This window comes from Microtus ochrogaster, chromosome 10 (genome assembly GCF_000317375.1).
Source record: "Microtus ochrogaster isolate Prairie Vole_2 chromosome 10, MicOch1.0, whole genome shotgun sequence".
Taxonomy (NCBI): Eukaryota; Metazoa; Chordata; class Mammalia; order Rodentia; family Cricetidae; genus Microtus; species Microtus ochrogaster.
In genome coordinates, this window is record NC_022016.1 from 52,318,016 (window position 1) to 52,331,358 (window position 13,343).

Sequence of the window (13,343 nt, forward strand, 5' to 3'; positions counted from 1 at the left end):
AAAAAAAAAAAAAAAGTGTGTGTGTGAGTTTGTGTGTGTATGAGACCAGAGGACAATTTGTAGGAGTCAGGTCTCTTTCTAACTCGTGAGTGTCCAGAGGTTGAATGTAGTAGGTCTTCACACTTGGTGGCAAGCCCCCTTACCCACTGAGCCATGTCTTTGGCGATAGGCAACATGACAGTTGTCTGTTTCCTTCCTCTGGCCCCTCCCACTCACCCATGCTGGGTCTTCTAGGTCCTTGCTAAGTGCCTGAGCAGGCCGGCCTTGCTGTGCCCTCTTAGCGAGCTGTTTTCTCACCCATTTGCTACCCGACAAGTGGGTCTGAATGTGGCTCCACCACATGGAGGGTGTACCAAGAAGGTAGTTTAGAAACGCAGCATCCCAGGGTAGAGAAGGATGCTAGGGGCTAACAGTCTGCCAGCTAACCTCCGCCTGCCAAGTCATCACCATGTGTTTTTGTACAGGAGCATCAGGAGAGCCGGGCTCGGCGAGGTCCTCGAGGACCCAGCGCCTTCATTCCCGTGGAGGAGGTGAGTCTGGACCGGGGATTGGCGTCTTTGGTCCCTCGGAGGAAAGGCCGTGGAACACGGGTAGATTGGGATCTTTTATTTTCCCACTCCTGACTTACTTAATTTCATAAAAAACAAAACAAAACTCTTGAAAGCTGGGTGATGGTGACATTCAGGAGGCAGAGGCAGGCAGATCTCTGTGAGTTCAAGGCTAGCCTGGTAACAGTAAGTTCCAAGACAGGTTCCAAAGCCACACAGAGAAACCCTGTGGGGGGGGAGGGGGTGGAAGGAATTATAGTGACACACCAAACTTGACATTCCCAAACTAGTGCTTATTTCTATGTAATAAGACAAGAGATATATAGCCATGTCTCTTCTGAGCCATGATCACTTATAGAAGTATCTATATAGCAAAAAAAAAAAAAAAAAAAAAAAACCACTTTAAAATTACCTTCTGTTTATTGTTTTCAGGTGTCCGAAGCATTGGGTTCACTTGACATGGTGGCTTTATGCTTGTAATCCTAGTACTTGGGAAAGCAGAGGCAGGAGGATTGCTATAGATTTGAAACCAGCCTGGGCTCCATAGCTTAGGTCCATCAGAGATAAGGAGAAATTCAACCATCTCAAAAAGAGCATGGGGGAATGTGCAGAGGGGAAGGGAAAGCAAGCCCACTCTGGTCTCATAACCACAGAACGACGGTCATGGTGCCAAGCTTGCTCTTGTTTACTTTACAAGAACATCTTTCATCTGCAGAATCGGTTCACCCTTCGCCTAGCTGCTGTTCTGATCTTGCGACAAGGTCTTAGCTCTGTATCCTGGCTGGCCTCACTCACAGTGAGAGATCTTCCTCCCTTAGCCTTCCTCATGCTGGGATTACAGACGTGGGCCACCACGTCTGGCTCATGGTTAGCTATTGCCTTTTCTCTGTGCTAAGAATCAAATCTAGTTGATTTGATTGACATGCATGCTAGGCTAGCGTCCCACCCACTACTGAGCTGCATCCCTAGCCCCCACTCATTCAACAGGGATAGAGAATAAGACAACCCCTGGCCGTCCTGGAGCTGCGTTCTAGTGCGTGGGTAACATGGGAATGCTTCAGAATATACACACAGGGAATCTGTTGTACAGGGATGGAGCTTCCCGTTTCCTCTTTCTGGTAGGCCAAATGGTTTGTGGCCTGCTAATAAAGCATCTGAGTTCTCTTCCCCCTCTTTAGTAAGGGAACAACCACCCGGTGGTATTTGCATCTATACCCCAGCATTTTAACCTCACATGTTGTTGTAGTTGATTTTTTTTTCATTTATGAATTACTCTTTTTTTATTTAAAAAAAAAAAGGGAGCCGGGCGACAGTGGCGCAGGCCTTTAATCCCAGCACTCGGGAGGCAGAGGCAGGTGGATCTCCGTGAGTTCGAGACCAGCCTGGTCTACAGAGCTAGTTCTAGGACAGGCTCCAAAGCCACAGAGAAACCCTGTCTTGAAAAAAAAAAAAAAAAAAAAAAAAAAAAAAGGGAAAAAAACAGGTCTTGGAGTTCATCTAGATTAGAATCCTGTTTCTGTCATTTATCAGATCTGTGGCTTCAAGCACATCTGGTCTCTTCATCTATTAATGGAGGAAAATAATAGCACTCACCTCGCAGGACAAGTTCAGACACTCAAGGAGATTCATAATTGGATGGCTATCTGTTAGAGGAACGAGTCAGTCAGGCCTGGGGATGTAGCTCAGTGGTAGAACACTTGTTTACTATGCACAAGGCCCAGGGTTTGGTCCCAGCCCCACAATAAATAAATAAGAGAAAAAGAGGAAGAGGGGCTGTTGTGTAGTTTAGTGCAGGTGCTAGAGTGCTTGCCTGGCATCCACAAAGCCCTGGGTTCGAGCTTTATCTCTGTATAAACTGATCATGGTGGTGTATGCCTATAGCCCCACCACTTGGAGCAGAGGCAGGAGGATTAAAAGTTTGAGGCCAGCCTGGGCTACATGAGACCCTGAATTTAAAAAAAGAAAAAAGTCTCATGAGGTTAAACAGCTCTACATGAGAAGACAGTTGGGACCTGTGAACTGTTCTGCCCTTCCCCCTACCCTCCATGGCTGTCTGCATCTGCTGTATTAGAAGAGAAATCCTATGTAGCCAGGAGAAACCACACACTCGTTTTTGTTTTTTTTTATTGCCAGGGATTGAACCAGGGCCCTGTGCATGCTAAATATTTAGTTTACCACTGAGCCAGTCTCCAGCAACCATTCTTCTTAATTTCTCCGCAAATCTTCATCTGTAATAAGGGGGGTAGCGCACACCTTAAATCCCAGTACTCCGGAAGCAGGACAGCCTGGTCTACAGAGCGAGTTCTAGGATAGCAAGGGCTGCACAGAGAAACCCTGTCTTGAAATATTTAAAATAGGGAAGAAGGTCTAGGGACATAGTTTAGTGGTAGAATACTTGCCTAGCATGAATGATGCCCTAGGTTTGGTCCTCAGCATTAAAAAAAAATTATTACAAAAGAAAAATAGAGGAAATAAAACTCTAATTTCATAGTTGTTTTAAAAGATTTTTTTTTGTTTTTGTTTTGTTTTTGTTTTTTGAGACAGGGTTTCTCTGTGGTTTTGGAGCCTGTCCTGGAACTAGCTCTGTAGACCAGGCTGGTCTCGAACTCACAGAGATCCGCCTGCCTCTGCCTCCGGAGTGCTGGGATTAAAGGTGTGTGCCACCACCGCCCGGCTTGTTTTAAAAGATTGAGTGAGTTGATACATATGAAGTATTTGGGCAGTGAGAGATCACTTACTCAGTTTCCTCTTTGGGATGCGATGGCAGTGCTCAGTCTCCTCCTTTCATGTCTGTATAATACAACTCTTTTGAAGAAGAGGTTGGTCTGTATGGGGCAGACAGAAACCCATGCTTTCCCCTTTGCCTAGCAGATCCTTCGGGAAGGAGCCGAGAGCCTCGAGCAGCACCTGGGACTCGAGGCCCTGATGTCTTCAGGACGGGTGGACAATCTGGCAGTGGTGATGGGTCTCCACCCTGACTACCTTAGCAGTTTTTGGCGCCTGCACTATCTGCTGCTGCATACAGATGGGCCCCTAGCCAGCTCTTGGCGTCACTACATTGCCATCATGGTAAGTGTGCCTGGGCCTGGTGCTTGCAGCGGGGGTGGCCAAATGGTGGGTTCATTTGCTGGGACTATCCCGAGTTGATTTTTTTAGGTGACGAGGAAGTGCCTAGCTTTACCTGATAATGTCCGTGGAATTTTAGGTTTTGAAGAGGGGCATCTTTAAGAGTGTGCTTTGCAGATGGGGAAACTGAGGCACAAAGGAGTCAGGTGACCAGCAAGCTGGTGGCAGAGCTGGTTAGAACATAGATTTCTCTGTCTCTTAGATCTCAAGGGGATCTCTCGATAAAGGGGCAGAGAAGGATGGTAGCTCAGGCTTATCGATTCCCTTCACAGGCTGCCGCCCGCCACCAGTGTTCTTACCTGATCGGCTCCCACATGACTGAGTTCCTACAGACTGGCGGTGACCCTGAGTGGCTTCTGGGCCTCCACCGGGCCCCTGAAAAGCTACGCAAACTCAGCGAGATCAACAAGTTGCTGGCACACCGGCCATGGCTCATCACCAAGGAGCATATCCAGGTGTGCTAGGCAGAGTTGAGACCCCGAGGAAGCCTAGGGGCTGGACTAGGGCATAGCCCAGGGATAGCGACTAAGTGGGTTAGCTCTCCCTCCCTTCCAGGCCTTACTGAAGACTGGAGAGCACAGCTGGTCCCTGGCCGAGCTCATCCAAGCTCTGGTCCTGCTGACCCACTGCCACTCTCTGGCCTCCTTCGTGTTTGGCTGTGGAATACTTCCTGAAGGAGATGCAGAGGGCAGCCCTGCCTCACAGGCGCCCTCGCCCCCCAGTGAGCAAGGCAGCCCCCCAAGTGGGGACCCACTGGACAACTCTGGGGTAAGTCAGGTTTCTGGGTCTCGGTGTGGGAGAAAGATGGTATGGTCTCTGCTCTGGGAATAGAAACCACTGCTTCTCCATCTCTTCACAGAGAGGGGCTACAGCAAAATTGCTTGGCTTTAAAACTCATAGCCTTTTAGGCTCACAGTCAGCTGGGTTTTCTGTTTGTTTGTTTGTTTGTTTGTTTGTTTGTTTGTTGTGTTGTGTTAAGCCTGGAATGGCCTTGAATTTTCTGTGGAGCCAAGTAGTACTGAGACTGAACTACAGGTGCACTTCATCGTGCCAGCTGATTTGTGTTGTTGTTTGTTGATGTCTTTGACTTTGTTTTGCTATTTTGCAGAAGGGCCTTACTCTGGTCCAGGCTAGCTTCAAACTCATGGTGATCCCTCACATCCCCATCTGCTTGCTGTGCTGGGATTAGAGAAGTGAGCCACTATGTCTGACATTTTTTTTCCGGTTGACTGTACAAAATTTGGGCTTCAGTATAGCTCAGTGGTGGCTGTTTGCCTAGTCTGTATGAGGTCTTGAGTTCAATCAGCAACAGCACCAAAAACCATATAATAGGGGCTGGAGACATGGGTCAGTGGTTAAGAGCACTGGCTGTTCTTCCAGAAGATCCAGGTTCAATTCCCAGTATCCACATGGCAGCTCACAACTGTCTATAACTCTAGTTCCAATGCATCTGGCACACACACGGGATATGCATGCAGGCAAAGCACAAATGCACCCACCAATCAACAGAAACTGCCATAATCCTAGCATTCAGAAGGCAGAAGCAGGTGGATCTCTGTGAGTTCAAGGCCTCTGGTCTACATCCAAAGCTCCAGAACAGCTAGAGCTACATTGTGACTATCCTGTCTCAAAACAAACAAAACCTAGAAACCTTGTCAATTACAATTGAAGGAAGACACTTGTCTCTTCTACATATGGCCTTAGACATGTCCCAGTGGGAGGTCATAGACTCTGAACTGCCCAGTGTGATGGCTGGCTCAGAAATGCTCTCGTTCTTTTTGATCACCCTGGGATGTGGAAATTCCTAGTGAAGCTTTCCAGAGTACCAGGAAGGGGGGACTAGATGTGTCTCCTGGGTCTCCCCACAGGGTTTTGAAGCTGCCCGCGATGTGGAAGCTCTCATGGAACGCATGAGGCAGCTGCAGGAAAGCCTGCTGCGGGATGAGGGCGCTTCCCAGGAGGAGATGGAGAACCGTTTTGAGCTGGAGAAGTCAGAAAGTCTGCTGGTAACCCCCTCAGGTACAGGATGACAGATGTCAGTGCTGGGGCTGCCTCTCTCTCTACCCTTCTGATGGGAGCAGTCACCTCCATGCACCATGCGTTCTGCTTCCAAGAGGTTCTGAGCAAGGGCCTTGTGTTCACACTCACCTTTGAATCCTGGTCTATTAGCCCTTTGGGGCTTACGTCAGGTAGATGGGACCAAGCTTAGCCAATCCTTTCCCAGGTTTAACTATCCCACAGAACTATCGCTATCACTGTTATAGGGGACCTTGCCTCCTGAGTTCTTGGACAGGAGTCTCCTCCTCCCCAGGAGTGACTCTAGCTAAAGTCTTCCCACTTATTGTGGGGGGAGGTTCTCTGTGGTCCCCTACTGTACTTCCCCTGGCCTCTCTGATAATACCGAGCCTTCTGTGCACTGGGCTCAGCCTCACTGACACCTCTTTTCTGATTTGGCCCTTAGCGGATATCCTGGAACCCTCTCCACACCCAGACATTGTATGCTTTGTGGAAGACCCCACTTTTGGATATAAAGACTTCACTCGTCGAGGGACTCAGGCCCCCCCTACATTCCGTGCCCAGGTGAGGCTCCCCACATTGGTGTTGTTCAACGCCTTGCTTTAGAGTTGCATATAAGCAAGGACAAGAGCTTCCAGTGGTTCTCAAGTTAGATAAAAAAAAAAAAAAACAAACAAACCATGAGGGTGCTGAGCCATGGTAGCACACGCCTTCAGTCCCAGTTCTTGGGAGACAGAGGCAGGTCAATCTCTGTAGGTTCGAGGCCAGCGTGCTATACAGAACAATTCCAGGACAAAGAAACAACAAAACAAAACAAAACAAAAAATCCTTAAGGGCACCAGGCAGTGGTGGTGCACGTCTTTAATCCCAGCACTCGGGAGGTAGAGACTGGCAGATCTCTGTGAGTTCAGGGCCAACCTGGTCTACAAAGAGGTAGTTCCAGAACAGACTCCAAAGCTATAGAGAAACCCTGTCTCGAAAAAAAAAAAAATCTGTGAGGGGGCAATGAAGACCTGAAAGATCCAATTCATGGGACCGGAGAGATGACTCGGAGGTTAAGAGTGCTGGCTGTTCTTCCAGAGGTCCTGAGTTGAATTCCCAGCAACCCTATGGTGACTCACAACTCTGTAGTTTGATCTGGTTCCCTCTTCTGGCATGCAGACAGAACATTGTATATATAATAAATAAATTAATTTAAAAAATCCCACCGGGCAGTGGTGGTGCATGTCTTTAATTCCAGCACTCGGGAGGCAGAGGCGGGCTGATCTCTGTGAATTCAAGGCCAGCCTGGTCTACGAGAGCTAGTTCCAGGACAGGCTCCAAAGCTACAGAGAAACCCTGTCTGGAAAAAGAACCAAAAAAAAATCCCAATTCAGGAGAAAAGTCATCCTGGAACATTGCAGCATATCAGATCTGTGGTTCAGGGAGGGCGCATTATGCAAAGCTAAGGTGTGAACTCCAGAGGTCCAGAGGACAGATCTCCGGCCAGCCTTGGGCCTCCCACATCTTGCTCACTGACCTCCTCCCTCATTCCTCAGGATTATACCTGGGAAGACCATGGCTACTCCCTGATCCAGCGGCTCTACCCTGAGGGCGGACAGCTGCTGGACGAGAAGTTTCAGGTAGCCTACAGCCTCACCTACAACACCATCGCCATGCACAGCGGCGTCGACACCTCCATGCTCCGCAGGGCCATCTGGAACTACATCCACTGTGTCTTTGGCATCAGGTGAGCGAGTGTCCCCGAGGTCCGGGTCACGTGCCTGCCACAAATCTTTCTGGCGCACACCGTCATTTTTAATTTCCCTTTTCTTCTTGCCTATAATAATTCTTCAAGCCAGGTTTATGTCTATGCAGGGTTAAAGCTGATAGGGATGCTCATTCAAAGATTGTAAACAAAACACTAAGCTCTCTCCCCTGAGACAGCGGGGCTTTCTGTCCTGTAACACAGAGGATGGAAACCCATGGCCTTGTACATGCTTTTACTTTATTTTGTGTTGTTTTTTGTTTGTTTGTTTTTTGTTTTGTTTTTCAAGACTGGGTTTCTATAACTTTGGAGCCTGTCCTGCAACTAGATCTTGTAGACCAGATTGGCCTTGAACTCACAGTGATCCACCTGCCTCACACACACACACACACCCCATTACTGGGATTAAAGGCGTGCACCACCACTGCCCGGCTCTAGACTCTTGTTTAAATTTCCAAATACGTCTTCTCTTTTTATAGTAAATAAGGACAGCACAGATATGCAGCAGCAGCAGACTTAAAAATGTTTCCATCCATAATCTGTTATGCAGCTCATGAAAATGATGAACAAGACCCAGGAAGTTATTCACTAAAATATTAAGTGTGGTCATCTCTGTACAATATAGTACATTGAGCTATATTTTATCTTACAAAATCTTTTCTAATTAAAAATATGTTTTATTTGTATGCGTGTGTGTATCCATACATATGTGTGGCACAGTGTCCATGTGGAGGTCAGAAGAAAACTTGCTGGAGTCAGCTCTCTCCCTCTGTGTAGGGCCAAGAGATGAAACTGGGATCAGAAGTCTGGACGGCAAGCTCCCTTACCCACGGAGCCATTTTGCCTGCCCACTGACCATTTTTTTAGGGAGAATTTTTTCTCGAGACAGGGTTTGGAGCCTGTCCTGGAACTAGCTCTTGTAGACCAGGCTGGCCTCGAACTCACAGAGATCCACCTGCCTCTGCCTCCTGAGTGCTGGGATTAAAGGCGTGCGCCACCACCGCCCAGCTGAGAATTTTTTCTTTAAGTAATGTGATATTCACTGTTGAGTATTTAGGTTGTTTGCATGTTTGGTTTTTTCTTTTTTGTTGTTACTTTTTTCTTTCCTTTTGCTCCTCTTCTCTCTCCACCCCCAAGAAGGAGTCTCTGTTGACTTAAATTTGGGACCCCCTACACCCACTCCCACTCTACCCCCCCCATTTTCTCTGGCCTCCCAGGTATTGATTACAGGCGTGGGCTGCCACTCCTGTTGGCAGATTTTACTCTTATGAATACGTTTGGACTGACTGCTCTTACCTCGCACGTTCTCATAGATATATCCCCAAAATAAAATGATTTGTCAAGATATATACAGAACTGGAGCTGGAGAAATGGCTCAGTTGGTTAAGAGCACCACCTGCTCGTCTAAAGGTCCTGAGTTCAATTCCCACCAACCACATGGTGGCTCACAACCATCTGTAATGAGTCTGGTGCCCTCTTTTGGCCTGCAGGCATGCATGTACACAGAATATGGTATACACAATAAATAAAACAAATCTTTTAAAAAAAGAGATATATACAGAACTTTGTTTGTTCATTTTTAAAGTAGGGTCTCCTGGTGGCCCAGGTTGACCTTGAGCTCACAGCAGTCCGTCTAGTTCAGTCTCCAGTGCTGGGATTGCAGGTGTGACCTAATCACCTGGCTCCAGGCTTTTCCCTCTGCTTCCTTCTTCTCTTCCTTCCTTCCTCTTTTCTTTCTCTCTCTTGTTCTCTATTTTAATTTTTGCTCAAATTAAAATAGAGAGTCTGTAATCCCAGCACTGGGAAGGCAAAGACAGGAGGATCAGGTAGGTGTTTGAAGCCATCCTTGGCTGTATAACAAGTTCACCAGCTGGGCTTATAGGACTCTAAAAATAAAAATAGAAAAAAAAACCCCACCAAAATCGCTGGGTGGTGGTGCACTTGGGAGGCAGAGGCAGGTGGATCTCTGTGAGTTCAAGGCTAGCCTGGTTTACATTGTGAATTCTAGGACAGCCAAGGCTACACAGAGAAACCCTATCTCAAAAAAAAAAAAAAAAAGAAAAGAAAAGAAAACAAAAAGCCCACCGAAATCGTCTAGGTGATCGGTCACCTTATTTGATTATTTGGGTGTTTTTTTCCCTTCCTGTCTTTTTCCCATGCACACGTATAAGGAACTGGGGAGTGACAAGTGGCTTCTAGACTCACTGCCAACTTGCATTTAGATTTTGAGCGAGTTAATTGCCTTCTTTTGGCCTGTCTGGAATTAGCACTATCTCCTTTTCCCCTCAACTGCCCCGTTCTCCAGGATTAACACGCACTGACCCTCCAGTCCTTTACTATAGGACAGAGAGTGTAGCCGTGAGAGCCAGATTTAAAATCACTCCCTGCTGTTGAGAGCAATGCCTTCTGTGAATTGCAGTAAAATGAAATTGATGAACACGGTATATTGTATATGACAGAGAATGTAGTTTGTAGGTTCGTGACTGGCATAGTCGGAGCTCAGGAAAGCGTGCTCTCTGTCAGTGTTAGAGTGGTCCTCTATGAGCCTGGTAACCGATGACATATGATGTCAGCTGTTTTTCTAAGAGGAACCAGGCTTCTGGTTGCTTCCTACCTTCTGGCTTTTTTTTCCCTTTCCCTCCACCCCCTCCTATTTTTTCCCCTTCTGGCTTTTCTTGTTGCTCTCTGTTCCTCCTTGTGTAGGGTGGGGATGGGGGCCGCGCTGCCTCTGAGAGCAGAGCATGAGTAATTCTGTCCGGGTCTTTCCATCAGATACGATGACTACGATTATGGGGAGGTAAACCAGCTCCTAGAAAGGAACCTCAAAATTTATATCAAGACTGTGGCCTGCTACCCAGAGAAGACAACCCGCAGGATGTACAACCTCTTCTGGAGGCACTTCCGCCACTCAGAGAAGGTAACAGCAGTGCAGGCATGGCAACAGCCAAGCCAGCCCTGTAGAGGGTCACAGTGGGAACCTGTTGTCCTTGGTTAAATTCTAGTCCTCTGTGATTGCAGGCACCTTTTAAATCGGGCGCTCAGGGCCTGTTCCCACGGGGTCTTCCGTGGCAGTTTGGCAGGTATAGGTTTGAATCCCCTCGCATGAGAGCAGCGTGACTTTGTTCACGTGGCCTTGTATCTTTGAGCTTTTCCCCTTTATAATGAGAAGAGACACTGCCTGCATTTCAAAGTCGGGGAGACACAATGAGACTCATGCGGAAACATTTGATCCCTCACTGGAGCCAGTTAATGGCAGCTCTTCTTTCAGACTTGAGAGATAACGCTGCTAGTCATGACAGGGCATTCCTCAGCGGTCACCACAGATTCCACAGAGCCCAAGCACAGGTCGGGCCATCCTGGTGTAGGAGGCGTGGGTGAGGCGAGCGCCCAGGGAACCGGTACACTGGGAGGACGGGCTGCAGGGCGGTAGTCAGCAAGCTTCCTTCTTTCTGTGCCCCAGGTTCACGTGAACTTGCTGCTCCTTGAAGCCCGAATGCAAGCAGCCTTGCTCTATGCCCTTCGCGCCATCACCCGCTACATGACCTGACTCCCTCCTACGCAGGATCAGCACCTGGAGCAGCTGACCCCGGGGCACTGTCCTCTCCGCAAGGATTTCTGTGTCTGGAGGCAGATCCAGGCCCCTTTCCGTTTCATGTCCATCCACCAAATGCTGGGGATGGGCACGTGCGTGGCATGCAGCCCCCTAGGCAAGTCACGCCTTCATTTTCCTCAATGGACTGGACAGGATTGTTGCACTGACTTTGGGGTCTCAGCTCTGCGTCTGGAGCTGGAAGATGACCTAGGAAAGCCCAAGGGGCCATGCCCCTTTTTCTTTCCTGCTCCTCAAAAAAGATGAAGGCGACTGTGTTAAGTAAGCTCAGACCAATGTGCTAGCAGGCTGGGCCCCAGGCACCACAAGTGCTAGGGCCTTCCTGGCCTGGGAAGCCCCTGGCTGCCCCTGTGGGAGAGGAGCAAAGACCTCAAGGGACTGACACTCCAGGAAGCTTGCCTTCCCTCCTTCCTCATTCTCCAATTTCATTACCTCCCACCTGCCTTCCGCCCATCAATGTGAAAGTTGGCCTCACAGCTGGTCTGTGCGCCCAGTTCCCCCAAACCCTGTTCTGTTGGGCAGCCTGTACTTTGGTTGCCTGGATATTGGTTCAGTTCTTTTGTCTCCTTTGCCCTCATACCCTTTTCTTCCATGCCTGTTGGTGTAGGGCCCGGGAGAGGGGCCAAACATATCCAAAGAACACACTATCTCTGGAGAGTTGGAGCCCGTGTTGGTCCCTCTGCTGTCTGAGAGTAAGGAGTAAAATGCTGATGAACTCTATATTTGGGTCTTGTGGGGGAGGTCTGGCCTCTGGAGGACTTCACCCACCGTAGAGCCAGAGTCAAGTCCTGGGAGGGAGGCGGTCCTACCCTAGACTCTTACCATGCAGACGCTGGATCCCATTCTTCTGATCCCTCCAGCTGCCCAAAAAAATTGAGCCTTTCTTAGGTGGACCAGGACCCGCCCAGTAAGATACCAAGGTCCTCTTTCTCTTGACCACATCTGCACATCTCTTGGACCTCACAGTTGCAGACTGAGGGGTTGGCTTAAGTTTCTCAAGGTCTGATGCTTTCCTCTGGGCTCTCAGGCCAAAGCATCAACAGCAGGCTGATTTTTTTTCTTGCAAGACCTTGAAGGTCTCTGGGGACCTTTAGTCTACAGTCAGCCTTCCCAAGGGACACCACTCCCACCCCAGGGTCCCTTCTGTCCCCTCTCCTGGATCTAAATGGATTACTTGGCAGAAGCAGCCCAGGACTGACAGGCACTTTACATATAGCAAAACAACTGTGAATTCTGACTTTCCTTCCCTTCCACCAGCAGTGGGTGCCTCCTCTCAGGCAGTCCAGAGGCGGCTGAGAAAGTCAAGGACACACTGCTGCTATTCCCACCTCCTCCATTGGGCCAGGCCGAGCAGGAGCCTGGCCAGTGCCACATTTCACACCCGTGCCGGCACGGGACGCAACTAGTATCCCCGTCCACACTTCGAAGCCCTCCCTGCAATGAAGGTGGGCAAGAGGGGAGGGTGCCTCAGCATGGGGGTACATTCTAGAGGGAACACGATGACGCTCTCAGTGTCCCCTGGGTGGGCGGGAAGGGTATCCAGTGTTAAAGTGCAGAAGTCTCTGGCCTTGTGAGCAGTTCTAGGTAATAGAAATAAAAGTTCACTGAGGTTTGTTTTGTAGTCCTTGTTAATGGGATGTTTGTCCGTTTCCTGAAGGTCAGAGTTCACCTCCTAGCATAAGCCAGAAGCTGTGATTGCGTCATGGATTTGACCCCATGGCCTCTGTCCTGCCTGTGTCTGTGCCCAGCGGGGGCAAGGCTGGGGATTTCTGGCATTGGAAGTCAGTCGGGACGCGGCTGAGGCCCAGTGCTGGAGTTTGCCTCGTGTGTGTGAGGTCCTGAGCTTGATCCCTGGCACCACAAAACAAAGTCTACCATTGCCCGAATGGCTGATCCTGCCACCTATTTGGCAGGTCTGGCACTGTGGCCTAATAATGGTAGTGTTGGTTTCTGACTAAGGTGGCCCTGAGCTGGGTAGTGGGAGGCCACTTCCCTGAAACTGCATCCAGTGGGACTTGCCTGACTGAGGCCTTGGCACCCTGCCATCGTGTTTTCCCCTCATTATTGGACATTCTTGCGACACAGGATGTTTGACCACCTGAGGGTTCTCTCCTCACCACATTCAACTTCTTGTCTAGAAATGAGGAGGCAGGACTATCAAAATCAGAGAGATGACTCCTCAGGGCGTAGAAAGAGCTCTGGCTGCTCCTGTAGAGGACTTGAGTTCAATTCCCAGCACCCACACACTGCCTATCACTTCTGCTCCAGGGAATCTAACATTCTGTCCTGCATGCAC

At 49.0% G+C, this 13,343-nt stretch overlaps 1 protein-coding gene across 1 annotated transcript in view; it reads left to right on the forward strand.

The window, feature by feature from the left end:
- Positions 1-12,647, forward strand: part of Sesn2 (sestrin 2) — a 21,167-nt gene extending 8,520 nt beyond the window's left edge. Inside the window, exons 2-10 of the mRNA XM_005353125.2 lie at positions 465-530; positions 3,420-3,617; positions 3,947-4,129; positions 4,230-4,442; positions 5,543-5,693; positions 6,136-6,254; positions 7,229-7,419; positions 10,210-10,354; positions 10,898-12,647. Of these exons, the coding sequence (XP_005353182.1) occupies positions 465-530; positions 3,420-3,617; positions 3,947-4,129; positions 4,230-4,442; positions 5,543-5,693; positions 6,136-6,254; positions 7,229-7,419; positions 10,210-10,354; positions 10,898-10,984 (1,353 nt within the window). The 3' untranslated portion in view covers positions 10,985-12,647. The remainder of the gene's footprint in view (positions 1-464; positions 531-3,419; positions 3,618-3,946; positions 4,130-4,229; positions 4,443-5,542; positions 5,694-6,135; positions 6,255-7,228; positions 7,420-10,209; positions 10,355-10,897) is intronic.
- Positions 12,648-13,343: the final 696 nt, after the last annotated feature.